The 26,727-nt window shown below is 46.3% G+C and overlaps 1 protein-coding gene across 9 annotated transcripts in view; it reads left to right on the forward strand.

Annotated features, from left to right (window-relative positions):
- Positions 1 to 26,727, forward strand: part of CLEC16A (C-type lectin domain containing 16A) — a 199,126-nt gene that overhangs the window by 68,702 nt on the left and 103,697 nt on the right. For 6 of the 9 annotated variants that reach the window (XM_081131420.1, XM_081131422.1, XM_081131423.1 and 3 more), the window contains 6 exons: positions 9,395 to 9,517; positions 12,990 to 13,099; positions 13,807 to 13,851; positions 16,817 to 16,867; positions 18,795 to 18,923; positions 23,534 to 23,569. In XM_081131420.1, the coding sequence (XP_080987546.1) occupies positions 9,395 to 9,517; positions 12,990 to 13,099; positions 13,807 to 13,851; positions 16,817 to 16,867; positions 18,795 to 18,923; positions 23,534 to 23,569 (494 nt within the window). The remainder of the gene's footprint in view (positions 1 to 9,394; positions 9,518 to 12,989; positions 13,100 to 13,806; positions 13,852 to 16,816; positions 16,868 to 18,794; positions 18,924 to 23,533; positions 23,570 to 26,727) is intronic. The other 3 variants (XM_081131421.1, XM_081131426.1, XM_081131424.1) reach the window with 1 other exon arrangement.

Here is a 26,727-nt window from a genome sequence, read left to right on the forward strand (position 1 = left end):
GGAGTTTTCTTTGATGAAAGGCTTCTAACATCTCAATTTCTTTAGTAGGTATAGGGCTATTGAAGCTTACCTGTTTCTTCTTGAGTGAGCTTTCATAGCTTGTATCTTTCAAGAAATTTGGTATTTCATCAACACTGTCGAGTTTATTGACATAAACTTGTTCGTTATATTTCTTTTTTACCCTTTTAATGTCTGTAGGATCTGTAGTGATAGCCCCTTTCTGATTCATGGTATTAATAATTTAGGTCTTCATTTTTTTCCTGATCACTTTGGCTAGAAGTTTATCAATTTTATATTAATTTTATTGATATTTTAAAAGAACTTTCTTTTGGTTTTATTGATTCTTCTGTACTGTTTTTCTGTTTTTTATTGCATTAGTTTCTGTTCTTATCTTTGTTTCTTACCTTCAGCTGCTTACTTCAGATTTAATTTACTCTTGTTGTTGTTTCTTAAGATGGAAGCCTAATCATTGATTTTTAAAGCTAATTTATTTTATCTTACTTTTCAAAGTAGCATACAGTAAAGTTAACTTTCTGTGGGTAGTTCTATGAATTTTAGTACATATATGAAGTTGTGTGAGCACCACTATAATTAATATATGCTACAGTGTCATCAAAAAATTCCCTCAAGCTATTCCTTTTCAGCCATTCCCTCCCCGTACCAGTCATTGATTTTTAAACTTTTGTTCTTTCATAAAATGAGTTTAATGCTCTAAATTTTCCTCTAAGCACTGCTTTAGCTGCATGCAATAAATTTGATATATGTGGTTTTATTTTTATTTGGTTTAAAATATTTTGTAATTTCCTTTCTGATTTTTTCTTATCTTTGCTATCATCTGTGTAATTTCTAGCTATGTTTCTATTACTGATTTTTCTCCTGGTTTGGTTTTGGGATATCTATGTATCTATCTACCTATCTATCTATAAGGTTGACAGTTGTGAATCTTACATTGTTAGATGCTAAAGTCTTTCTTCCTTTTAATATTTTTTTGGCTTTATCTGGGACATGGATAAGTTTCTTGGAATCACTTTGCTCCTTTTCGAAGCTTGCTTTTAAGCTTTGTTGGTGTGAGTCCAGAACAGCCTTTAGCCTCAGGCTTACTTGGCCACACTCCTGAGGCAGTCCCCTTCTGAGGACTCTATGAGCCACTGTTAGGTCATTTTCCCATGCTGGCTGGTGGGAACATGAACAGTTGTCAGGCCTGGGTGAGCTCTAGGGATCGTTCCACCTGCTTCATCCCAGTAGATCTTCCCCTTTCCTTGCTTGCACGCACAGAGAGAACTTAGCTGGAGCCTCAGAAGGAACCCTCTGCAGACGTCTACAGCTCTCTCTGTTCAGCTCCCTCCTCTCCAGTACTTTCTCCAGTACCTCTAGCAACCTTGGCCTCCCTCATCTTCAAACTCTGCCTTCTCATCCCAGAAAGACCAGAGGCTTTGCTTGGGTTTTCTCTCTGTGTGCTGAGGCCTGGAAACTCTTTCTAGACAGTGAGCTGAAGTACTGGGCCCACTGCCTTTGTTTCCTCTCTCTGAAGGTCACTCTCCTATACTGCCTGTTGTCCTGTCCAGCGTCTCATAACCGTTGTCTTAAATATTTTGACAAGCTTTTTAGTTGCTTGAATCAGGAGAATAAATCCAGTCCATCATGGCTGGAAACCATGGCTTTAAAACACACACACACTTTTATTGAGGTATAGTTGACATACAATGAACTGCACATATTTAAAGTGCACATTGATAAGTTTTGGCATATGATACAACCATGAAACCATCACCGTAAGACTGTGTACATATCCATCACCCCAGGTGTTCTCTCCTGCTCCTTTGTCACCCCTCCCTCTCCTCTCTCACCTTCTCCTCAAGCAACACTGAACTACACCCCATCACTATAGATTAATTGGCATTTTCTAGAATTTCATAGAAATAAAATCATGCAATATGTACTCTTTTTGTATGGCTTCTTTCAATCTACATAATTACTTGGGGATTCAGCCATGTCGTTGTGTGTATTGGTAGTCATTTCTTGTTGTTGTTGAATAGTATTCTGCTGTATGAATGTACCACAACTTGTTTATCCATTCACCTGTTAATGGGCATTTGGGTTGTTTCCAGTTTTTTACCATTACAAATAAGCTGCTATGAACATTTACGTACAAGTCTTCTATGGACATATATTTCCCTCTCATTTGGGTAAATACCAAGGAATGGGATGGGTGAATTTTATGGTAGTCATATGTTTGTTTGTAAGAAACTGCCAAGTTGTTTTCCAAAGTTGCTATACAATTTCTATCCTGTTTTTAATTTCCATGAAGTTGCCATGGCACTTTTTTATACCATTTTCTTCTTTATGTTTCCTTTCCCATTCTGGACTGCCAGGTCTCTAAAGGTAAAAAGAGACCATGTCTCTCCCAGTGGCCCTTGCAGCACCCACCTGTATCAGTCAGCACTCAGCCAGAATTGGTTGATTGAGTGTCTCAGCCATGTAGCTGCTCCCTTAGGCTGCTGTCTTCCTCACCGCCTGTGCTCAGAGCCTCAGCAGGGAAGGTGCTGCCTGGAGGGTGAAAATGCCAGGCTCTGGGGGGCCAAGGGGCACAGGGGTGGTTGCTTTCCCTATGGGCTATCTTCCTAGAGAGCCACCCTGTGCTGGGAAGGGGAGAAGTCGTGGTTTGTACACAAACGCTGCAGTATTCCTTTGTTCAATGCTGTGGCCCAGAGAGGCAACCCTCCCAAGGTCCTACCTGGGGAACCTACCTTTCTTTCTTGGGGATCTCTTCTTAAAAGAGTGGGACTGTCTGGCCAGTGTGGCTCAGCAGTTGAGCATCAATCTATGGTCCAGGAGATCAAGGTTCGTTTCCTGGTTGGGACACATGCCCGGGTTACGGGCTTAATCCCTGGTAGGGGGTGTGCAGGAGGCAGCCGATCAATGACTCTCTCATCATTGATATTTCTACCTCTCTTTCTTCCTCTCTCTGAAATCAATGAAGACTTTTTTTTTTTTTAGAAGAGTGGGACTGTATTTTTGAGGACATTTAATTCTATCTTTTGTTTCCTGCTAACACTATTCATTTATTTATTCATTCACCCTTCTAACAAATATTTTTGAGGCCCTTATTAGATGCCAGGCATTGTGATTAGTATTGAAAATACAGTGGTGAACCAAACAAATATTATCATGGAGGCAAGTGTGACTGTTTGGAGGGAGCATGGTGAGAGTGGTGGGAGGGGAAGGTAGCGTGACAGATGAGCAGAAGCAAATCATGGCAGATAAGGAGCTCAGATTGTATTCTGATGCGGTGAGAAGCTCTGAAGGTTGTTCAAGGAAAGTGTTGTGTAATCTACGTGGCTTACATGGGTTTGCTTTCTTTTGAAGGTGACCATCTGTTTTCTCTGAAATTTCCTTTGGTTCCAAACAACCATATAGTCAAGTAGTGCATGATGAATTCATTCATGTAGTTATTCAATGAACACATGTGGGCCCCAACTGCACCCCAGGCAGTATGCTCAGTATGGGGGCTATAAACTCCAGGCCGTCTGAGGCCCTTGCCCAAGAAAGCAACGGTCTGGTACAAAAGACTTATAAGGAGACTGCATCATAGTGGAGGCTGAAGTATCTGGTGGAGGACATGTTCCAGGCCCATGAGAGTCAGGGAACACTTCCCAAAGGTACTTGGGCCGAAGGTTTAGGGGGCTGGGAAAGAGTGGCCAGAAGGTTGAAAGGATAACTGGCAAAGGACAGAGCAAAAAGGGGCATAAGAGCCTGTGATGATGCATCATCAGACAGGTGGGCAACATGCCCATGGTGAGCAGGTGCTCTGAGAGATGGCTGGCTGGAGCCATTCTATGGGGAATAGGGTGGGATGGGCAGCATCTGTTAACTACTGCCAGCTGGGTGGGGGCTGCTAAAGGATGGTTCAGCCAGGAACTGATCTGATCCTCTCTGCATCCCTCAGGATGGGCTCAGGGTAGTTCAGCCAGAGGACGGAGATGTGGACAGGTGTGGGCAGTGTTGAGGTGAAACTGAAAGGCTTTCTCATCGTTTGACAGATATTTGCTGAACACTTACTATATGCTAGACACTGTTGTGAACACTAGACCAAGTTTGATGAGTCTTATTTAAGTGAACAAGAAACTAAATTGTGATTGTGCAGTGATAAAGAGTAAACCAGTGCTGATGGTGCAGGGTTACTAGCTAGGGCGGTCAGGGAACACTGCTAGGAGGAGGGACCATCTGAGCTGAGGCCCGAAGAGTGCAAAGATCTAGGGTAAGAGTGTTTTAACAGCATGTGCAAAGAGCCTACAGGTTTGAGGATCAGAAAGCAGGCTGACGTGAGGCTGACCAGGGGGCCAGGACCAGATTGTAAAGGGCAATGAAGGCTATGAAAAGGAATTTAGATTTTATTCTGAGCTCAGTGGGAAACCCCTACAGGATTTTTAATTAGAAGAATGGCATGATGGAAATTTTTGAAAGAACCCTCGCTGCTGGATGCAAAGTAGATTAATTGGGGTCGGAGAGTGAGTTGCAAGAGGGAAGGCTGGAAGGCTTGTTAGGAAACTATTGCAGTGGTCCAGGCCTGGGCTAATATGGATTGAATTACCATGTTGGCTGTAGAGATGGGGGAAAATGGGAGGTTTTATGATATATTTTGGAGCAAGAGCCAGACAAGCTGATGGATTGGATGTGGGGATTGAATAAAAGGGACACTTGAGCAACTATGTGGGGCCATTTACTAAGATGGGAAGACAAGGAGAGGAGCAGGACTGGGGGAGGGGGAGTTCTGCTTGATTTGCATGGGAGGGGGCACCAAGGAAGAAAGAAGTCTGTCTGATGCCCAGATCCCTGACTCCTGCCACTGTGTGGCTGGTGGTGCCATTTCTAGAACCACTGAGCATGGGACATGGAGCAGTTTGGAGAGGAAGCTGGAAAGTTCATGTTGGATATTCTGAGGCCCAGGTGCCTGGGGGCAAATTGCCTAGTAGGGGAGTTACCACCTAGTTTATGCTCTAGTCCTGGCCTGTGGGCACAGGGTCTGCATTTGGTGGTGGTGAGGGGTTTGGTGGTAGTGGTGTTGGTGGTAGTGGTGGTGGTTGGTTGGACTTTTGATTGGGCAGCAGGCAGTTAGCTGCACTTAACTTTCAGCCTCTCTTTTCCAGATCCATACCCTCCAAGCAGGCCCCCTAATGAAATGGTCTCTTTCTGATAGATTTTTCATCATAAGACAATTTTAACATAAAAGCAACGTTAATAAAAACCAAATGTTAGCTCAGGCCTTCCAGTAAATCATAATAGATTAGATGCTGTACCGAAATGAATATCCCTCAGTGGAAAGGGTTGACCGGTTGGAGGAAGGCGCTCGTTGTGATTCAATTGGGCCACATAATGAATTCTGGTTCATATCTGTAATAGAAAATGCAGTCTTCTCTCTTTTGTCAGGTCTGCAGAGCCCTGGCCCAGGGAGAGGGGAGGTTTGTAACGTTTGTATTCTTAAAAGTTCTCCCCACTTCACCTTCCACCCTTTTACTCCTGCCCCTCCATTTATTATTGTTTACCCAAAAGGAATTGGGCTTGTTTTGTTTTGCCGAGAAGTTACTGGAACATAGATGAGAGGTATGGGAAAGGTTGAAAGGTAATAGGATAAAGGGAGGCTTTCGCCATGCAGAGAGCTGGCAAAACAACATTTTGGATCTCGACTGACACATAATCAGAACTGGAAGTACATTGGAAATCGGCCCAACATCTGGTTAGTTTTCAAAATAGTTGGTCTATAGTTTTCCAGAGCTGGCAAGGCTTGCGTGACTGTAGCCAAGGAGACCTTGCCTGGTCAAAAGGGAAAATTATTTTGACCATTATTTACCTAGCATTATTGTCTCTTTATCCAGGTTTGATTGTCTACTTCTTATGTAACTTTGGTCTGGGTCTTTCTTTTCCACCCTTTGCTGGGGGCTACTGCTAAGGAGGAAGAATCCAGAAATCAGAATTTAGAGGGGGAAGCTTAGTAACTGGTTACTAACATCTCGGAGTTCCACCCTTCCCTTCTTTTTGGATTCTTTGGATTAGTTAGTTGGGAGTTCCACCCCCAGCCCTGGGGTTGTTGGGTGGAAGCAGAGGAAAGGGGAGACCTGTTCTGACTCATTCGGCAGAGCAGGCAGGAAGGGAGCAAGGAAGCATGTGGTCTGCTGGAAGTCTGAACTTGCTAGAGTGTCTTCCCAGGCCATGGAAAGTGCATCTGGGTTTCTTTGGAATTTGTCTGTCACTCGGCACTTAAGGGTTGGAGCAAATAGGACAATATATTCCCCACAGTGTTTATTTCAGTCAGAGGGAAATGGCTAGCAAAGAAACTCAAGTTTGCAACAAAACCTGCCTTTCAGTGACTGAACACCAGTGTTTGTGTGTGTGTGTGCGCGTGCCTGTGTGTGTGCACCCGTGCACATATGAGCCATTTTCCCTTTCATATGCATATCTTTGTCATATGTGACATTGACCTTGTTCATTCACAACTGTCAGCTGTCATTTTGTTTGGACCCAGAAAAATGTGTGGAGCTTTTGAATTGCTGCACAGGCCTTGAAAGCCAATTGCCAGGGTAGGATAATTCAGAGTAACAGAGGGGGTTTTAGAGGCCATGGTGGAGAGAGAGGGAGAAGAGAAAGAAATGAGGAACCTGGCCCAGGAGGAACTTTGGGGAAAGAATGGAGATGTTCGAAGGGGTTTTTTAAGACATAACTTTGCCAAATGGTGTATGAAATCAATCCTGCTTTCTGTTTCCCCATGGCTGCTGGTAAAATCCACCTCACATAGAATGTGTTACATTACCAAGTCTGTGGGGAGGAAAGTGCCAGAGCGTGGAGATTACCTTGAGTAGCTGGGGGAATGGAGACCCTTCAAAGTCAGCAAAGAGAGCACAACCAGATCATGTCACCTCCTCTATCTTCCCTCTAGGGATCCTGGCATCCACGACTTGCCTGTCCCTCCCCACCCTTCAACATCTGCCTCATCACTTCCTCCCAAAGCTTCACCCCGCCCTCCCCAAGCTCTGCCACGGTCCTGCAGTCCCTCCTAGGCCTGACAAGTTCTGGCCATCTGTGCAGCTCAAGGAGAATTCCTCAAAAAAAATTACTCTGCACTCTGCACCCTGCTCTCTCCACCTCCACCTGACCACAGTGTGGAAGGTACCCTGAGGGAGACTGAGCCCAAGGGCACTGTGAGGCTTTGGAGGTGGTGGCTCACCCTGCAGGTAGTACCACCTCCTCCTCATCTGGATCCTGTCTATCTTTGTAATTTCAACCTTGTCATAACTGTGCCTCTAACTAGCTCTGTGACCTTGGGGATGTGATATAACATCTCTGGTCCTTAATTTCCTCACTAAGGAAGCAGTTATACTGGAATCTGGCCCTGTGAAGTTCTAGAAGATTTTTAGTCCCCTGGGGTCCTCTGCCCCCTTCACAGAGAACATAGCTACCAGTTGAGGAAGGTCAGAATAATCTTGGAGTGTTTTTCTTCCTGTCGAGAGAAGATTGTGCCACAGATTTTTGTCATTTTTGACAAGTTCTAAGAGATTAGGGGCAGTAATAGGAAGAGACAAAATGGAGCTTACCATAGAAATTCAAGCCCTGGTCTGAGTCTGTCTCTCTCTCCCTGCTTCTGCTGGCTACCACCACAATCCTGAGGGAGCCAGCAGCTGGGCGTCTTTGAAGAAGGATGATAGATGGTTGGGTAATAAAGTTGGGTGATGCACTGGGCAGACAAAAGAACTGGGTTTTTTCCCCAGAACCACTGACTGACAGTTCCCAAAAGGGCCAGAAATGAAAAGATAGACATTTTTTTCCAGAGATGACGGTGTTGACATCTCTGGAAAAAAACAAATGCCAAAAAGATTTAGTTAACATTCTTGCCATTTAATAAACCAGAATGCTTCAGAGTTAGACATTTCACATCAAAATGGGATAGAGAATCCACAAATTAAATTTTCATTGCAATCAAATTTTTTGACAGAAGCTATGGTGGTGGGGCGTGAGAGAGAACTACCCAACTCAGGCCCTCCAGCCGTCCCTCACCCGTGTCATCTCCTTGGCATGACTTAGCCTCTGGTTCGGAGCTGGAAGGAATTCAATAAAACAAGATATATTGTTATGGTTTCTTACGTCAATGTGGGGGGCGTCGCTTAGAATCCAGACAATCCGCTCTTCAATGCTATCCTCCACTATTTTGTCAAGGTTCTAAATGAAGCGTCAGCTAGTACTCAAGGGGCCGTATTTCAAGAGTTCCCAGAAGTGCCACCTTCCCCCCTTTTGTAGAATAACAGGAAAAGACGTGCTTCGAGCACAAACAATCTGTTCAGCTCTCCAAGCTTGGACTAGGAGAAATGTTTGTTTCTGCAAGCCTATTTTCCAGAGCTTTGTTAGATGAGAGGATAGGATTTGGAACGCCTCTCATCCCACATGTGGCCTGTTAAAGTAGCCCTCACAGGGCTTCCTGTCACCCCAGCTTTCAGGTCTGCTTTAGGGGAAATGCCACTCTGTTCACAGTAGACTCTGCATGCTTCCCTCCCCCCACCTCTCCCAGGCCTGTCTTCTGTCTTTTCTAAGCTGTCAGTTTACACTGGAGGAAGCGGGATTCCTTTGCCTCTTAAAGACAGAGCCACCCCATGGATTTCATGGTGTTTGTACCTTTCTGTAACAAGGTTTAGCCTAGTCTCTTTCTGCAGTGCCACCCCCTGGCCCAGCGTGGCACCTGCTGCCACCTGTGCATGTGTTGAGTGCTAGGCCCAGCTCTTTGAATTTGATGTTAAGAGCTTGAGGTATGATTGTTGGGTATAACTGTCATTTCCTTTCTGTCTGGTCTCTGTTTCTCTAGGTCCATGTGTGCCTCCCACCCCCATTGTGACTTGTGTCTCCTAAGGTGTGGCACCCAGACCTGGCACGAACTGGCAATGAAACACACTGTGCGAAAGTTACTCCCTTTCCCATTTCGTTTCCATTCCCTCTGATTTCGTCCAGGAGTGTGTCATTGGAGCTGGCATGTCTTCAACACCTTTTAAGTACCCGCCAAGTGCCCTGTTTAACACAGATGGGGTAGACCTCCGCAGTCTTTGGCTAAAATGTAAAAACTTTTTCATTTTCTTTTGTTACAGTTACTCTCAATACTGCAGCAATACTGATTTCCTATCTACATATACTGATAGAAAATGTATATTTTAATATATTTACCTTAAGTTCCATTTACAGAAAACTCTAAGGCGAGTTCTAGTATAGACAGCACCCAGTCATGGCAGAAATCACGAGAACCTACCTTGGTGGATGGCCAAGGTTGGGGAAGCCCTGCTCTAAGGGTCCTTTCAGGATACAGAGGGCTCTCGATAAAGTGGCTCCACTTACTTACAGCTTGTCCCTTTCTCCATTCCAGGCATGGATCCTGAAAAACTGGAGCGAATCCAGCTCCCAGGGCCCAATGCGACTGAGAAGACCATCTACAACCACCTCCTGGCCGAAAGACTCATCAGGATCATGAACAGCGCTGCCCAGCCAGGTACCTGGGGTGTCTTGGCTGTTCACAGGGGCAGTGGAGTTAGAAGGACCAGGTCCCCACACCTGGCCCTTCTGGTGATCTAGGCAAATCTCCCTCTGCCATGCACGCCCATACCCTGGGCCACCGATACCCTATCCTGCCATGTCTTCATACCTGGGTCACTGCTCTCTCTTTCCCACGATGGTGTTTGTCCCAGACCCTGTCTCCTCCTTTCATACCCAATCTTTCTTTTGCCAGTTTTACCAATGTCTGCAGCCCTCATCCTATGGTAGCCCAAGGTCACATTTGAACTTGAACTAGGCTGCGAGTGTGAGTGAGTGGGAATGAAGATTTGGGTTGCATGCTTTTGCTAATACAAGACGTGCCCAGTGTCTGGCCTTGTCAGCCTAGTTCTGGATTTTAGCCAACACTGATCTACTGACACAGCAAGGGCTAGGAATAGCAGGCAGAATGATCTAGCTCAGTGATTTTTAACTGGGACAACCTCGCCTCCCAAGGAACATTTGGCAATATCGGGAGACAGTTTTGGTTGTCACAACTTGGGAAAGTGGTGCTACTGGCATGTAGTAGGTAGAGGCCAGGGATGCTGCTAAACATTCCACAATGCACAGGACAGCCCCACAACAAAGGATTATCTGACCCAAGATGTCAACAGTGCCAAGGTTGGGAAACCCTGATTGCAAGGGAGAGAGGCTGACAGGTTGGAGTGCATGCACAAGAAGGGGCCTGACTGAGATGTGGCCCATCTGAGAGAACTGCTAAGCTAAGCCATCAGGAGCAATCCAGGGAATGGGCCCAGGTCAGGCTCAGGAAAACAGCAGGGGCGGGGGTTGTGATCGCAGACAAGGACTTCAGAAATAAAGGGGAGTGGCTCCAAGTAGTGGCCAAAAGCACACTACTTGCCGGGGAGGGGAGTGAGCGTAGGGTCTTGGAGAGCCAAGTGTGTGGCCTCAAGGGTCTCAACCGGGGATCAGTAAACTCAGCAAGTGTTAATTGAGCTCTTCCTGCATGCCAGCCACTGTGTGTGAGTGATGGGGGCACTGGAAGTGCACAATAGACAGGGCTCCTGTCCTTTAGGAGCCACAGCTCGGGGTCTGTGAAGGCCTAGCAGTCTGGGACTCCATGTGGAGATGGAATCTGGACCTCAGGGGGCGGGCCAGAACTAACACTGTGTGGCTCATGGACATGTGCATGGTTTTTAGAGCCACAGGAGGGAAGAGAGGCCAGTGTACGACCGAGCTCTGGGCCACTACACATATCTGGAGGTGACATAGAGGGGGAGCAAGCACAGGAGCTTGAGCCAGGCCCCACACTGGAAGAAGAGTGGGAGGGGGGTGTCTTGGGTGGCAAAAAAGATGTGTATGGCTCAGGACCAAGGGGCACTTGGCAGGGTCAGTTCTGCTGAGAAGTTCAGTCACGAAGGCAGAGCATGTCCCTGAGGATGATGGCCAAGAGGGTAGTTGGCAGGAGCTTTGTGAACAGACGTGGCTCTGTGGTGCAGGAAGGTGGACTGTGGCCTGGATGTTGGGAGAGGAACCTCCAGGGTGTGGAGAGACAGCAGGCCCCTTGAGGGCTGGTGTATAGAACAGCCCATATTTCTGAAGAGAAGAGGTTGGGCAACTGAGAGGGACAGTCTGGAAGTTGCACTGATGACTAAGGAGCTCGCTGCTCCCTCTATTTCCCTCATAAGCCCAGTGGGAGGAAGTCGGCTCCTTAGCAGGAGCTTGCAAAGGGAGAAGGGTCTTGATGGAAAATCACATTCCATTTCCCTGGAGGCAGCAGAAGGGGTGTTCCTGACCTGGCCAGCAGTGTGGCTCAGTGAGGGGGCAGGCAGGAGTGAGGCTGGGCTCCAGAGAAACTGCTGAACTCAGAGGAGGGCAGGTGGTGGGGGCCCCTGGGGCAGGGCAGCAGCACCGAAGTGGGGTTAGTTCTGAGCCAGGTGGGGCCGTGGCAGGGATAATGACTGAGCCAAGACTAACCAGCTTTTTTTCACACGGCCCCTAGGCTTGTATCTTGCTTAGGAAGGCCTGTTTCTGCTTGCATGTAGACTGTTCATTTTTGAGCAGACAGTTCCCTCCTGACACATGAGGCATCAGAGGACAGGCAGGGATGTACGTGGTGGTGTATCTGCCTTGAGTTTTTCCTAGTGGCCCTTATGGTCCCTGCTGTTTCTAAGACCTCAGGTATGGGGCCTGGAAACTTTCCCTTCTCCTGGCCCTTCCACACTGAGACCTCTCCCCAGAAATGAGCTTAAAAACCCAGGGGGGAGTTTGCATAAGAGCAGGTTCCCCTTCAGTCAGATAGTCATAGATGCTTCTAAGAACATCACCAACTGTGGGTTTTGACATTCAGAGCACTTGGAGTCCACCACTGGCCAAGGTGAGACTTTGAACAAGTCACTCTTCTAAGCCTTAGTCCTTAGAGCACCCATTGCAGTGGGTTTTTATAGAGACCCCTTGAGGGAATGTTTGCAGAGTATCTAGCCTGCACCTTGCTCACAGTAGGAGATAGCAAGCCCTTTCACTCAGAACTTGGTGACAGTTGATAGAAACCCAGCTCAGACTGACTGAAACAATACAGACAAAAACAAACAAAACCGTTGGCTTGTATAACTTCAAGTGTGTTGGGCACTGACTTCAGGCACAGCTGGATCCAAGGGCTTAAACAATGTTTTCAAGACTGTCTTTGGATTGTGCTGCTTCTGTGTTGGTAAGATAACTGCCAGCAGCTTCAGCCATCTCTTTCTCTGTGGGGGCCTTAGATTTGCTGTAGGAGAGACACATTGGGTAATCTGGTGGGAAGAGAGGCTTGGGGCTCAATTTGCAGAACACTTTACAAAAGATTGAAAACACTGGCGGCTATTGTGGATTATAATGCTTATGCCACTCAGGGCCCATCACTGTTCCTGTCCTCTCCACAGCCCAGTGATTCCAGCAAGTTGTAGAATTGAGCCTTACTAGCTCTGACTGGCTCCCTTGCCCATCCCCTACATGATCACTATGACCAGGGGAATAGGGCACCCTGACCAGCCTGGGTGATGTGCCCACCCCTAGGATGGGGGTAGGAGGACCAGCTCCACCCAAATCACTTGTTCAATCGTGGGGCTGGTGGTTCTCCAAAGAAAAGTGGAGGTGCTCATTCATGAAGAAGGGGAAGGAATGCTGGACAAGCAAAGCAAGCACAGACAGCCACTTTCTAGACCTTCAGTGATAATTAGGTGCCTTCTTTTTCCTGCATCCCCTCTCCTGATGAAGAGACTAAAGGAATAATTAGTTCTAGGCAGTTTTACTGGGAACATTTAATTTTAATTGCTTGGGAAAAGGGTCGGCAAGGGTCATCCCCACTGGATGTCAGAGGCCTTGAGCAGTCAGCTGAGCAGCTGACCTGTTAACCTCAAAGCTGGAAGGCAAGAAGCTATGATTAAGGGCATGTAGCCCTGGGTGTGCAAGGCTGACCCTGGTGTGCTCTGTAGATGGGAAGATCCGGTTGACGACCCTGGAGCTGAGCTGCCTGCTCCTAAAGCAGCAAGTCATGACCAGCACGGGCTGCATCATAAAGGATGTGCACCTGGCCTGTCTGGAGGTAAGGTCCACTCCCAGTACCTGCGAGCCACTGCCACCTGGGAGAGGTAAAGGGGGCCTTGGTTCATGGTGTCCACAGCACCAGCAAGAAGAAGCGGGCCCAGTAACCCTGATGCCCCCCGGCAACCTGCTTGTTCCCAAAGAACTCCCTTTCCTCTGAGATTGGCTTGATGTGAATTGTAGTTTCTGTTATGATTATTTGGCTCCAGGATTTAGAAATCCTTCTTTTTGTATTACAAAAGTTTTATACATCTGCAAACATGCACACACATTTATTTATTTATAGTTTATTGTGCTAATATCTACATTTATTGTTTTAAGTAGCTTATGTTGTTTCCCCCTTATTTTCCATGTTTATTTTAGAAAATTTAGGAAGTATAGTTGTCAGAAGTAACAACTACAATTGATACTTTGGTGTGTCTTTCTAGGTACACACATACATTCACACTGATTTTTAAAAATAAAAACATAGTCGTCATGACCATATTTTATAACCCATTTTCCCCACTTAACTGTATATGAACAGCTTTCTGTGTCATAGCGAATCACCTACCCTCTGCTCATTTCTTATTTTGAGTTCTCTCCTCCTTCTCCTTTCCCTTGTAGGTTAAGGGATATTAGCCCAGCATCTGTCTTACATTCAGATTTTAGATTCAGTAATTTACCCAGTTCACCTGCCTTCCTCACATCTTCCCTCTCTTTTAACAGGGTGCAAGAGAAGAAAGCGTCCATCTTCTGCGGCACTTTTATAAGGTAACTGGCAGAGCATGGGGGAGGGCAATGTGGCATGTGGTGTATAAACAGGAGTGTAGAGTCTGCCCTGTACACGCAAAGGTTATGTGTCTTCAGCTATTTCTCTACCTGTGGTTCCTGAGTAAAAATGCTCAATTTCATAATCTCCAGAGCGGTGGTCTCTCAACTTTTCTGCCCATGCTCTCTTATCAGTACAACTTTTGAAGACTCACCCCTAGTATGTGACAATTTGTTTATCAATTCGATATGAATTTGATAATGGATGGATTTGTATGTCAGTTATGAATTATACATACACATGACTAAATTATACATATGAACTTGTATGTTCATGAATTATGTATGCTTATACATATAAAATTACTTTTGAATTGCATATGAACTTACAAATTATATACACGTATATTACTTACATACATATGTGCTAAGAAACCTCATACAGGCTTCCAAACATTTGTCATTAAGTTTAGTGAGATTTTGTTAAGGACTACCATGACTTTTCAGTATCTGAAAAATTTGTAGATTTGTCTTTAGGTTCAAGATGACTAGTTTCAAAATATCTCATTGTGATGGTTTTGAATGAATCCTTATCTTAAGGCATAGCATATTTTTTGGCAAAGCTTGTCAGTTGTCAGCAAAAGTGGATTAATCCATATGCCAGACTGCCTAGTAGATTTCTGATTTTTTGGCCTCTACTTCAGATCTTTCCAGATCTAATTAGTGATGGTTTCCGCAGTAATTTAACTGATGAGGAGATTCTCTTAGAAGGCAGTGTCGGGACTGCTATTTTCATGTTCCCCTGCACTTCATTTTTCGTATTCTCTCTCAACTTCTGTGAATTATGTACATATATACAAGGAGTCTTTTTCTTTGTAGGACACTCTTTAAGCCACTGTCCATTATTGTTAGTGTTTGCTGAGATAAAACCAGGTCATGTGACCTGGAAATCCACCTCGCCAGGGTCATATGACCCCATGCAGCTGCAATAGAGCAGACATGCCCAGACGAGGGTGGCTCCACTGTGGGCCCCTTGCACTGGGGAGGAAATCCCAGTCTCCCCTTAGATCATCCCAAACCACACATGGCCTCTGAGTGAGGATATGTGTCCTCTAGCAAAGCCCTGAAGAAGGCAAAGACCTCACGGTTGCATCAGTCATCCTTGAATCTTCACTGTAACTGTGCTCAGTGTATTTCCCCTCAGAAAGCTGTTGGATTGCAAAAGCAGAAAGACATGTTAGTAGGCATTTCCCCAAAAGGTTTTTCTTTATCATTAACAAAAGGAGAGCAGGTCCTCAACGTGTTGTTCGATGTCACTTTGTTATAATGTTGAGAGGGAAAAATCGATTCCCATCCAGGGCCACCTGTGGAGTTTGCATGTTCTCCCCATGTCTGTGTAGCTGTTTTCTGGGGGCTCCAGTTTCTCCCACATCCCAAAAATATGCACCTGAGGTGAACTGGCATGTCTGCATTGTCCCCGTCTGAGTGAGTGAGTGTGAGTGGGTGTGAGTGGCCCTGCGATGGAAGGGCATTCTGTCCAGGGTAGATCCCACTTTGCACCCTGAGCTGCCAGGACAGGCTCCAGTCAACTGTGACCCTGAACTAGAATAAGCGGGTTAGAAAAGAATGATCTGACTGGTTTTTATTAATGTTTCTTAAATGTTTAATATTAGAAGTGTTTGGGGTCTTTATTTAGAAGTTTGGTGATGTTTCTGTGACCAGAAATATGCTCTAAGAACTTACTTCTTGTTTATATCAATTGGCCTATAGTAAAATTGATTTCATTTTATGTGATCTCACTGAAAGTCAGTTTCCTAGAACCTATCTACAACGTTAAGTGAGGACTTGCTGTGTTTGAATTGTAGCTTCCTTCTCCCAACCCAGTTTTCTCTTTCTTTTATACCTATCAGGTTCACACCTAAGTGTAATATCTCAGAAGCTTTTGGGTTTTCAGGGGCTGTTGTTTCTGTGGTTATTGCCTGGTACTTACCCCACACAAGAATATTCAAATTTATCTGTAGATCTGATAACTGGAAAAATATACAAAGGACGTATTGCTTTTCCCACCCTGACTATGTGTGTGAGAGAGACAGAGACAGAGAGAGAGAGAAAGAGATTCAGGACTTATGAGAAACAGGGCAGTTCTAATAGTCCCTATGCATTCAGCTGAATCTCTCCTCCCCTCCCCAGCTATGGTCCTATCCAGTAATGATCATAATGACCATGAGCGCTAACACCAGTGCTGACCTAGTAGCAGGCTCTGTGCTTAGCATTTTATGTGTGTGAACTCATTTCATCTTCACAAAGACCCACACAGACATGGGCTGTCATTCCAGCCTTGCAGCGAAACAAAGGGAGTCTCCATGAAGTAAGGCTGGGATTCTGCCCCTGGTTTAGGAATCTTGGAGCCAAGTTCATACCCACCACCCTGTTCTGAGAGGGACCTCCTAGATAGTCCTCAGGGCTGCAGGAACTGCAAAACCTCAAAGGCACGGCTCAAAAACAAACAAGCCTGTAATTTTAGTGTTAAGCATATTTAATCATACTCTTCCTTTCAGAGGTGTGGAGCCTCATAGTTTTAACATGGCAAGTTAGCCAGGATTCCCCATTCCTCAGCCATTCTTGACAAATAAAGGATGTTAAACACTTGAAATGTTAGCTATTTTAATATTTTAATTATCTATGGTGTTCTTCCTGGTCTGTGTTTTTTAACTGCCTTGACAGAATAACTCTAACTACATATGCTTAGACAAGGGAGAAAACAGTTGAGAGGTGCAATTTGATATCTGCACTTTAGTTGGAGCGTGTGTTCGTGTTCACGTGTGTATTTTACTTCCTGGTGATTTACGAGAATTCTCTAATGAGAAACAGATGGCCCCAGAAGCCGTGAACTGGAGTTCTTAATACTTTGTTGTTTATGGAGGAAAATATGCATAATCTCCTTTTCCCTCCCTTCCTTTCCTTTTAGGGAGAAGAAATTTTTCTGGACATGTTTGAAGATGAGTACAGGAGCATGACAGTAAGTGAGGGGCCAGAAGGCACCTGTGTGCCTACAAAGCTTGCCCTGATCAACCGAGAAAGAAAGAGAAAGATAGAGAGCGATCATGCAAAGAGACTGATAGGGAGATAAACTGGAAAAGGTGATCCTCACCACTGTGGAAAGTTCAGATGACATTTATTCCCCTTGAGTTGTGCTGTCACATAAGACAGGTCAGAAAGATTCACTTTGATGTGAATAGTATTTGATTGAGGACATTTCCATGTCAGGTGTGAAAAGCCTGTTATACATGTTAAATCTCTAATCCCCATGTCAGCCCAGTGGAGTAGCTACTATCGTTTGCCTTCTTTTACTAATAAGGAAATGAGAGTCAGGCTGAGTGAGTTGCCCACATGTGCCCGGCCAGTGAGGGGCAGAGCAGCTCGCCTCCCAATCCCTTGCCCTTCTTTGTATATTATGCCACCTTGTTCTTTGCCATTTTTCCAGAATGTTCTGGAATCTTCCCTGAATCTGCAGTGCTATCCCAAAGCCTTCTGTTTCTCCATCCAGCAGACAGCATTGTGGGGAAAGATAGGCTCAGAAGATTGCAGCTTTCTCTATGCTATTTCTTTGTCTCCGCACCTGCCCCTTAGTTGGCACTCAATAAGTAGATGATAAATGATCTTCTTCATGGACATTACTCACCAAAGAGTGAAGTGATTCAGGAAGTTTATAATAAGCCTAAGTGTTTAAAGTGTCCAAAAGAAAAAGGCAGGCAGAATACACTAAATGGCTTCTTGGCTCCCTGGCCCATTCACTAGGTTTCTGCACAGCTTTTCCCTGTTTAGTTAGTTTTATATTATAGAAGGGACAAAACGTGTGATATGATTGAAGCCCACATTCTAAAAAAAAGATAAAAAAATAAGCTTGTGATGCTTTAAGGAGTAAAATGAATTCTATAGAAAGTTTACCTCTGTGAAATGTCATTCCTCTCTGATGCTAGATATAAATGAAGTGTCAGTGTCCAGCATGTGTACATTGAATGGTCAGTAGTGATGCAGCAGAGTTCTAGGAGGAGGTGTGATGCTACAGGGATCTTAGTAATCAGAGAAGGCCTATAGAGGTGGTGCGGAAGGAGGAGATAGCTCTGGCCCTGCCTGGCCCAGCGGCTATGGACACCTGCCCTTCCTCTGAGCTCAGTATTCCCCTCTATGTTATGGGACAGCACCAGCATCTAGCATCCAGTAGGAGGCGAGCCCTGTGGTTCCTGGCACTTAGTAGATGCTCAGTAAGTGGCTTTGTTATATTATCCCAGCTAAGAGCTAAAGGGGCAAGGAAGGAAGGGGGAATGTTGGTTGTGTGATGGAAATCATAGGAGGTCTAGAGCCAGGTAAGCCTGGGTCTATGTATTGTTTCTCCCACCAGCCAGCTGAATGGGCCCACATCCATTCCTCGGCTTCTCTGAATCTTTTTTCTCATTAGCAGATTGGGAAGCATTCCCTCTGCAGTTGTTGGGAGTATTAAACAGGATTATACGTGCAACGCCTTTAGCTCGCCACCTGCCCCATAGTCAGCCCTCCTTAAACGGAAGCTGCCATCACTAGGACTGTCTCTTCATAACTGGAAGTACAAAGAGAAGAGGCAGGCAGCAGTCACGCACATGCACCGGGGCAGACCACCCTGAAGGGAGCACTGTAAGGGCACCAGCCTCCTTCCTAAGGACCCTTCTCCCTGCTGGGCGGAGGGGAAGGAGCATGAGAAAGCAAAGCTTCTCAAGAATGTCTGAGCTGTCACTTGAAATGAAGGAAAAATCTGCACCTTAGAAAACAAAACAGGCACATCTCTCACACGTCTGGCTGCCTCGAGGCTTCCCTTCAGTTTTAGTCCAGGGTTCATGTGTTTATTTACCTGTGTGACCTGCCCTGTCCCCTTCTCCCTTCAGTGAGATCTCCTGTGATGTGTCTTCCAGATGAAGCCCATGAACGTGGAATATCTCATGATGGACGTCTCCATCCTGCTGCCCCCCACGGGCACGCCACTGACGGGCATTGACTTTGTGAAGCGGCTTCCGTGTGGTGACGTGGAGAGGACCCGGCGGGTGAGTGGGCACTGGACCTGGCCTCTCCTGGGCAGTTGTCTGCCAGGACCACTCACAGAGCAGGGAAGAAAGGGTCTCTGGTCAGGTCAAGAGTCCACCTTCCTGCACAAGTGCAGGTAGTAGGGAGACAGACAATACCTCCCACACCCTGCCAAGAGGAGTAACCTCCCAAAGCATGCTGCCCTCTGCTAAAGCAGGGATTGAAATCTCATCGCGTCTGGCACCGGATGTGGGTTGCAGGCAGGCTGCCTTCGCTGGTACAGGGCCCCCCTGAGCTTTGGGAGAGGAAGCCGGGGGGCGGGGTCTGCGAAGGACGTGGGGGAGTGAGCAGAATAACACAGTGCAGGTGAGGCTGGTGTGGAATCAGCCCAGATAGACAGGACCCCCAGAGATGGTGTGATGTTAAGGTATCTGAGCGATCTTGGGGTGAGGCACACGCAAATGAAATGGGGCTTCTTGCCAGCCTGTGGGAGAGACCTGTGTGAAGGGCAGATTAGTTCTCAGAACCCAGCTGGAGTGTGTGCTTCCGTTATCAGCGTTTTTTCCTGAAGCATCTCGCAGGGCTGTTCATGGTATTTTATCTCCCTCGTAAGATTACACTTTCTTTCTTAGAAAGCACCATAACCTTTTCCTAGAAAATCATTCCCTTGAGATGTGAAGGGTAGTGGATAAATTAGTGGAATTAATTGCACTCAGCTCTCTTATCAGCCTACATCTTCCTCTCAGTTAATCCGCGTGTAACCAGAGCGGCTGAGATGTTTAACTTTGGATTATGAGAAGCAGGAGGGACCTGCTGGATCTGCCTCAGACCAGAGGGTTCTGTGGCCTTCCTCCACCCAGCTGGCAATTTTGCCACAGAGACCTGGGGGACGGGGGCAGAGGAAGTGAGGCCCATAAGTCAATCCACGTTCCTTGCTGCCTGACCAAACCCACAGGCCTCACCACAGGACACGCCCTGTCCAAGCCAGTGAAGCCTTCCTTCCTTGTGCTCCCAGCCAGTGATGCAGGCCCTGTGGCAGGCACACAGTTGTGTTTGTGGGTGGCAGTGTTTGCACTGGGCATTCTTAGCATCAGCTTTTATAAGAGTACTGGTTCTGACAAGTATGAGTCGTGTCAGCAACTCCTTCATGATGCAGGCACACTCACCCTTATAGCTTTGGGTTGGTCTAAGAGGTGCTCCCCAGCAAGCTTACAGTGAAGCTGCCCACCTGAATGGGCTGTGTGTCCCCAGGCCAGAGAGGACTCTTTCCCCGAGGTCCTCTTGTCCCTTGAGCCAGAAGGTCCAGAAGGCTGTGGATGCTGAGAGCTGCTGCTGTGGGTTGCATCCTGCCTCCTTTCTGGGTCATGGTCTGTCAGGCTTTGTTAACAGTTCTTTATATGAATTTACTCACGTAATTCTACAACTGTCCTAGGAGGCTGTCATTATTATTCTTCCCATCTTACAGAGGAAGAAACTGAGGCAAAAAGAGGTCAAGTGATTTGCTTAAGGTCACCCAGTTATTAAGTAGCAGAGCCAAGATTCAGTTCAATTGGGGTGGCCTCCAGAGCCACTCTGACCCACTGTTCCCCACTGCTACCTTCATTGTATTTATTAGCACTACTCAGCACTGGACACCAGTGCTTTAAGGAATCAGAGTATAGAGGGTGAGGTGGGAAGAGGCAATATCAATCCTTGTGGCTGGGGCCATTAGGAAAGGAACATGGAATCAGGTCCCTAATCCTATCTGGGGAGGGGCGGGGAGCAGGCACCAGAGGGATGTGGCACACTCCAGCACTTCCAAGGAGGGTACTGTGGCTAGAGCCAGAGTGAGGGAGGCTACATGGGAAGTGATAAGTCTGAAGGGGCTGGAGGAACCAGAGCTTGGGGGCCTTGGAGCCCAGCGAGGTTCTTGGCCCTGTTAGCAGATTTCTGACATCATGCCCTGCTGGCTTAGGGCAGATAGTCCTGATCCACAGGAGAGAATAGGAGAAATTCAGGGGTAAGTCATATGGCAGAGGAAGAGTTGCTTGGGCTTTGGGGTTTCTGCTCCCTTCTAAGCCCCTCTCTTTTCATCTAGAAAGCAACATGTGCCCACCTTGTCAGAGTTGTTATGAGGACTCAGTGAGAGGCAGAAACACTGAAGGCCACTGGCAGTTCCTGATGGCAGGGGTTTGCTTCTTGCTCCTTCACGTCTAACTTAGCTGCAAGTTCCCAGGGCTGTGTTGCCCACCACCCTTGCCCCAGATAGGTTGCACAGTCCAAACTGCTAACTGAAGCAGACAGAGCCCCTGGGAACATCTTGGCTTCCCTGGGGTCTCTTGGTCAGCCTTTGTCTATCTGACAAGTTTATAAAAGCTACTCTTCCGTCCCAGGTTCCGTGGGTTTAGAGCCAGGGAGAAGGTTGATATTAAAATAGGGCTGGCCACCTCCAAGCAAAGCCGTCCACCCAAGAGAAGCTTCCCTTGGTGACTTCAAGAATCAATTTCTTCCTTTTTTTAGTCTAAGTATAGTTGGCATGCAGTATTATATTAGTTTCAGGTGTACAATTCAGTGAAGAATCAGTTTCTGAAGGGGGATTTCCATCACTCACCTTAGTCCAGTTCCTCTTGCAAGGTAGCTATTTGGAATCCTCCAGAAGCTTAGCTCCTCAGCCCATTTCAGACATCATAACACAGCAGTGTGTTTTGAATTTGAGCTTAAGGAAGTGTATGGTTTAGCAAGCAATTGAGGGCTTATGTGGTTTGTTTCAAGTTCTTTGCTTGTATCCAAAGAACATTCCATTTCATCCCTTTGGATTCAAAGGCCTTTTTTTTCTTCCTCCACCAACTAGACTTTTATAACTCTAGGAGGCTTGAGCTTTCAGAAATCCCACTCTTTATTTTCCTTAGGGACTTGTCAGAGAAGTTCAAACAACCTGACTAGTAAATCATTGCTAACTTGTAAAATATTCCCTCATACATTCATCAAAGAACTACTGGTTTCATATGCCAAATGCTGTGACTGGGGGTGCACAAGTGACCAGGGAAAATGTCCCTCCCTTGTGGACCTCACGTGAAATCGAGAGAGGTAGTTTATTTACAAGTAAGCAAATGTCAAGCTTGTTATCACACTGCAGTAAAGGCTTTGAAGAAAGTGGGCTAGCACTACTTTAGACACAGAGCACTACTACCAACGAGAGGCCTGAACTGAAACTGAATGGTGGGAAGGAGCCAGCCATGTAAAGACTAAAGGAGGCACTTTCCAGTCAAAGGGATCAGTGAGTGCAAAGTTCCCGATGGGACAGGGTACAGCGTGTTCAAGGAGCAGGATAACTGGAGCAGAGTGAGTGAAGGGGCAGGGAGGAGGGGAGGGGACAGGAAAGGAGGGTGGCAGGGCCTTGCAAGCCATGAGGAGGCATCTGCCAATAAAGTCATGTTTTCCCGCATGCATTTTGCACATTTCACTATTCTTTCATTTGACATTTTTGTTGAGCATTTTGTAGGTGCCAGGCACTGCAAGATATAAGGATAGACAATGAACAAATAATATACAAAAGACCAAAATAGCAAGAGTGCCACTGACTCTGAGAAGGGAAATTCATGTTGAAATGAGGGTCACTGGACATACTGGAATCTGATGAGAGCATGCAAGCAGAACCTCTGACTTGGGCTGGACCTACCCCTGTGTGGGGGCATTTGAGAGAAGCAGTTAAGAAAGAACACAGACTTGTCAGTCAGACCTACTGAGGCTCAATCCCAGCTCTAGCTATGTGACCTCAAGCAAGTTTCTTAACCTCCCTGAGCCTCAACTTCCTTGTGTGTCCTGCCTGTCAGCTCTTACCCAAAGTAGAAGAGAAAGTGACTGTGAGGTGATGAGCCCAGTGCCTAGCAGGTAGTAAGCGCTCAGGAAATGTTGGCTAAAACAGTGGGGGAGCATTCTAGCATCTTAGGTGGAAAAGAAATAGAGTCTTTGATGATCTAAATCTATTGAAGTTCGATGCTAGGGAAAAGAGCTCAGGAGAAGATTTTTTGGTGAATATCAAAATCTGAATGTAAGCCACTAGCCTTCTTTATGTAGTAATCTTGGAAACCATTATGAAATAAATTGTTTCCACAAAGTTTTTTTGTCCCTGCACTCTGTTCCCCTGTTCTCTTGTAAAACCACAAACAATTTTTGTTTATCGCTAATGACCTTGAGGAAATAGGATATTTTGCTTTACTCTTTGGATGTGTATTGCACATTAAAGAAAATACAATAGCATCTCATAAAGTTTTAAAAGTAGAGTGAAAGAATTTCCCATGATTTCATCACCCTAAACAATCAACACTTAGACATTTTTGTGTGTCTTCTCTCTGTCTTTGCAAACACATCTTTTCATGGTTTCAGGGAGAGTATACCATGACCTCGCTTTTATCCTCACACCCTTTTTTCTTTTCGCTGTAGAGCAAGAGGTTTGTCATGTGGTAATACAGTTTTAATAAGTCTGATTTCTTACTGGTGCATAAAAGTGTATCTGGTGACTTCTGCCATAATTTACTTAGGCCTTTTCCTGCTGGTGGACATTTTGGTTGCTTGCAGTATTACATTATTTTCAACTAAACTGTAATGAGCAGCTTCACAGTGTTTTCTTTCTTTTGGCTTATTTCTTTAGGATAAGTTCCCAGAAGTGGAATTTCTGGTTCAAACGGTATGAACATTTTTGTGTGTGTGACTCTACATATTGCCAGATTGCTTTCCCAATGGGCTGTGCCCACTTTAAACTGCTTCAGCACTCTTAAGAATGACTGACTTTCACAGCCACGTCCACAGTCTTGGTGGGCTGCTAACCTGAGTAACTGTTGCCTAAACTCAGCAGCTTGCAAATGCAGCAAGGAAAGCAGGGGCAAGGGCTCGAATGGAGCATTTTCCAGGGCCAGGCCCAGGGCTTAGTGTGTCACTATGTTGTTGCATGTTCATAGTGGCCCCGTGATCTTGGGTGGTGGGTCCTCATTTCCAGAGCTTGAGCCTGGCCTCAAGGAATTCATGTGACTCACCTGACCCCATGTTGAGTCAAGGTTTGTCTGACTCTGAATCCATCCTTTTGCCCTGCTCATCGGACTCATCCCCTAGGACTCTCCTTGCCAGAGTTTGCTCCCCCATGTATTGAAGCAAACTGGAGGTGTCTTTATATTTGAGCTTAGTCAGCTGTCACCCCTTTCCAAACCTAATCTGTTCTTCCATAGTCACTCTTCCTGGCATTCTGTGGAAGCACCTGAAAGAATAATAATTCCTTTTTAGTAATGCTTTTTAATGTGCATGTTTATTTAGCAAAGTAAAGAAAATCACTCAGTAGAAGCCTGGGTCCCAAGCCTTAAATCTGTTAAAGGCAAAGGCATGTGTTTGGAAGAACATATACTTTGGGAGTCTGATTATTAATTGAGTCACCTTGGGCAGGCTGCCTGACATCTCTGGGCTTTAGTTTCCTGTCTGTAAAATGAGAACCAAGCAGGTCCTTAAAAGGCTAGAATGAGATGACACAGTATAGCACCCACCCGTACATACCTGGCAGGCTGTGGGGAGCAGAGAGCATGGTTATTGTCTTAGGGGGTGGTGGGATGAATTTGATGACCCTTATCCTGGTGTCTTTCTTTTGTGAATTCTCAGAGTTGTGTTGCTGGTCAAAGTGCCTGCCAGACCCTATAAGGCCCCAATGGGAGCCTAGCTTTTGCCCAAGAGGAGCATCCAGCCCTGTGGGAATCTGCCCTCCTCACGTTCCTGGGCATGGGCTCAGGCACTCTTCCTTTTCTCAGGAGTTGGGGAAGGGACCAGGAAAAGTATTATTGGAGGTTCTATTTTATGTTTTGTATTCTGCTTTATATTTTTTATTATTTTTTATTTTTTTAATTTTGGAAATATCTTTCATTTGTTGCTTGAAGAGCAAAAGCAGATATTTTACCAACAAGGTCTACATTAGGAGCCAAACTTCAAACTCCCTTTATATTGGAAGGTTTTGGTTTTCAGGGTGATGAGCTGTAAGCTGCACACATTGGTCTTTCCTCATTTCCCATCTAGGGTCCTGCTTGATTTCTCTGCCTTCGGGACCCCGAGAGGAATGGGTTTCTGACAGTGAAATGAAGCATCCACTCAACTCAGACCTCACTATTATGGGCCTTTTTCCTTTTTCCTTCATCTCCAAGGCCATGATTCCCTATTTTCTCAAACTGCCACATAGTTCAGGTGCCCACCCACATCTTGGGCTTTCTGCACTCACTCGGGCTGGCTCGGGCATTGGAATTTCCTCGTGTGCTTGGTTAAGTGACACAACTGTCAGACATTCCTGGGTTCCAACCCCCACTCAGGCACTCAGCAGCTGTGTGGACTTAGATTTCTCTGCCTCTCCACTCCATTTCTTCCTGCATGCAATCTTTACATTGCGATAAAGTGCCCACATTGCCTGGCACACAGTAGGAGCTTAATGAATAAAGGCTGTTTTGATTTTTTTAAATGAAAGTATACCTTTTTTTCTGATTGTTGCAGATGTCTTTATGAGATTGTACTTTAAAAAACTAAGATCAGATCAGTACTAATGCCACCATCACTGCCACCACCATCATCAATATAAAATAAAAGCTTATCTTTCTCTAGGGCTCATGGTTGACTGAGGGGGATCATGACGTCAGAGTAGGTCCAGGAAGTAGACTTGTTCTTCTAGTTTTCTACATTAGATTAACTGATTGGCCCACGGTCTCCTGCTCGTTCTGGGCCAAAGCAGGATTAAGGTTAGGCCTGCTGATGGGCATCTTTGCTGCCTGGGTTATCAGGAGCCCTTGTTTTGGGAGGCATCTTGTCATATAAAGGGCAGTTGTCCTGGCCTGTAGCCCTCAGAACTGTAAACAAGAAGACCCAAAAGTGGGCTGGAATTCATCTTTGTGTGGCTTGCCAGTGGCGACAGTGGTTTGTCACCATGCCTGCCCCCGTGCCCAGCTGGGGAGTGACTGGAGTAAAGGATAGCCGCCCTTTTACAGAACACATGCTGGCTGCCTCCCCTTCCCACCCCCCAGCTTTGTCTCAGAACCTCCCAGCAGCTGGGTGAGGTGGGGACTACCCTCCCTACTTCACAGATGAGAACACTGAAGCTCACAGAGGCCAGAGGCCTTGCCCAGCGTGGTGGACCTTGGAGTCCAATGCAGAGCTCATATGTCTGACTCCAGAGCTGTTGCCCTGTGGCCATCAGCTAAAGTCAGGGACAGTGGTCTGGAGGAGACCTCTCCTGTGGGCTGCCCCTCTACTTCCTGGTCTCTGGTTGGTGGGCAAGTGGGGAGGGTGCCACCAGGGCAGGCTGGCCCAGCGTTAAGGCTGCTTTCTGCACAAACTTCTCTGGCTTCCCGGGTGTGGGACTCTGCTTTTTTCCTGCTCTCTAGAAACACCTAATGGCCACACTGATTCCATCAGACCTCCTCTTCCACGGGTCAGGAATCCCAGTACTGATGGAACCACCTCTGCTCCCAAAGAGCTGGCTGGGGAGGCTTGAGGGGCACTCAGGGCACTAACATCGCTGTACACCTGCCATATGCCAGGTTTGCTGCCCCGTCAGTGACACACCCCGGGTAGAAGGCCAAGGGACCGAGACTTTGAGGTGAAGGGGCTCATCCAGGGAGGGCCAGGATTTTAATTGGGCCTGGCCTGCTCTGAGCTCCACATCCCCTCTCTTCTGCCGCCCCTGCCCCTACATTCAGTCAGGTGGGACCTTGAAACACTTTCACTCGTGATTTGGATTTCCAAATTTCATTGTAAGAGGCCTAGTTCTAGCTCTCCCTAGATGTGTGCCTGGGGCAGGTCTTGTCACATGACACTAGGGAAATGTCC

Source organism: Miniopterus schreibersii, assembly GCF_964146895.1.
Source record: "Miniopterus schreibersii genome assembly, chromosome: 3".
Lineage (NCBI taxonomy): Eukaryota > Metazoa > Chordata > Mammalia > Chiroptera > Miniopteridae > Miniopterus > Miniopterus schreibersii.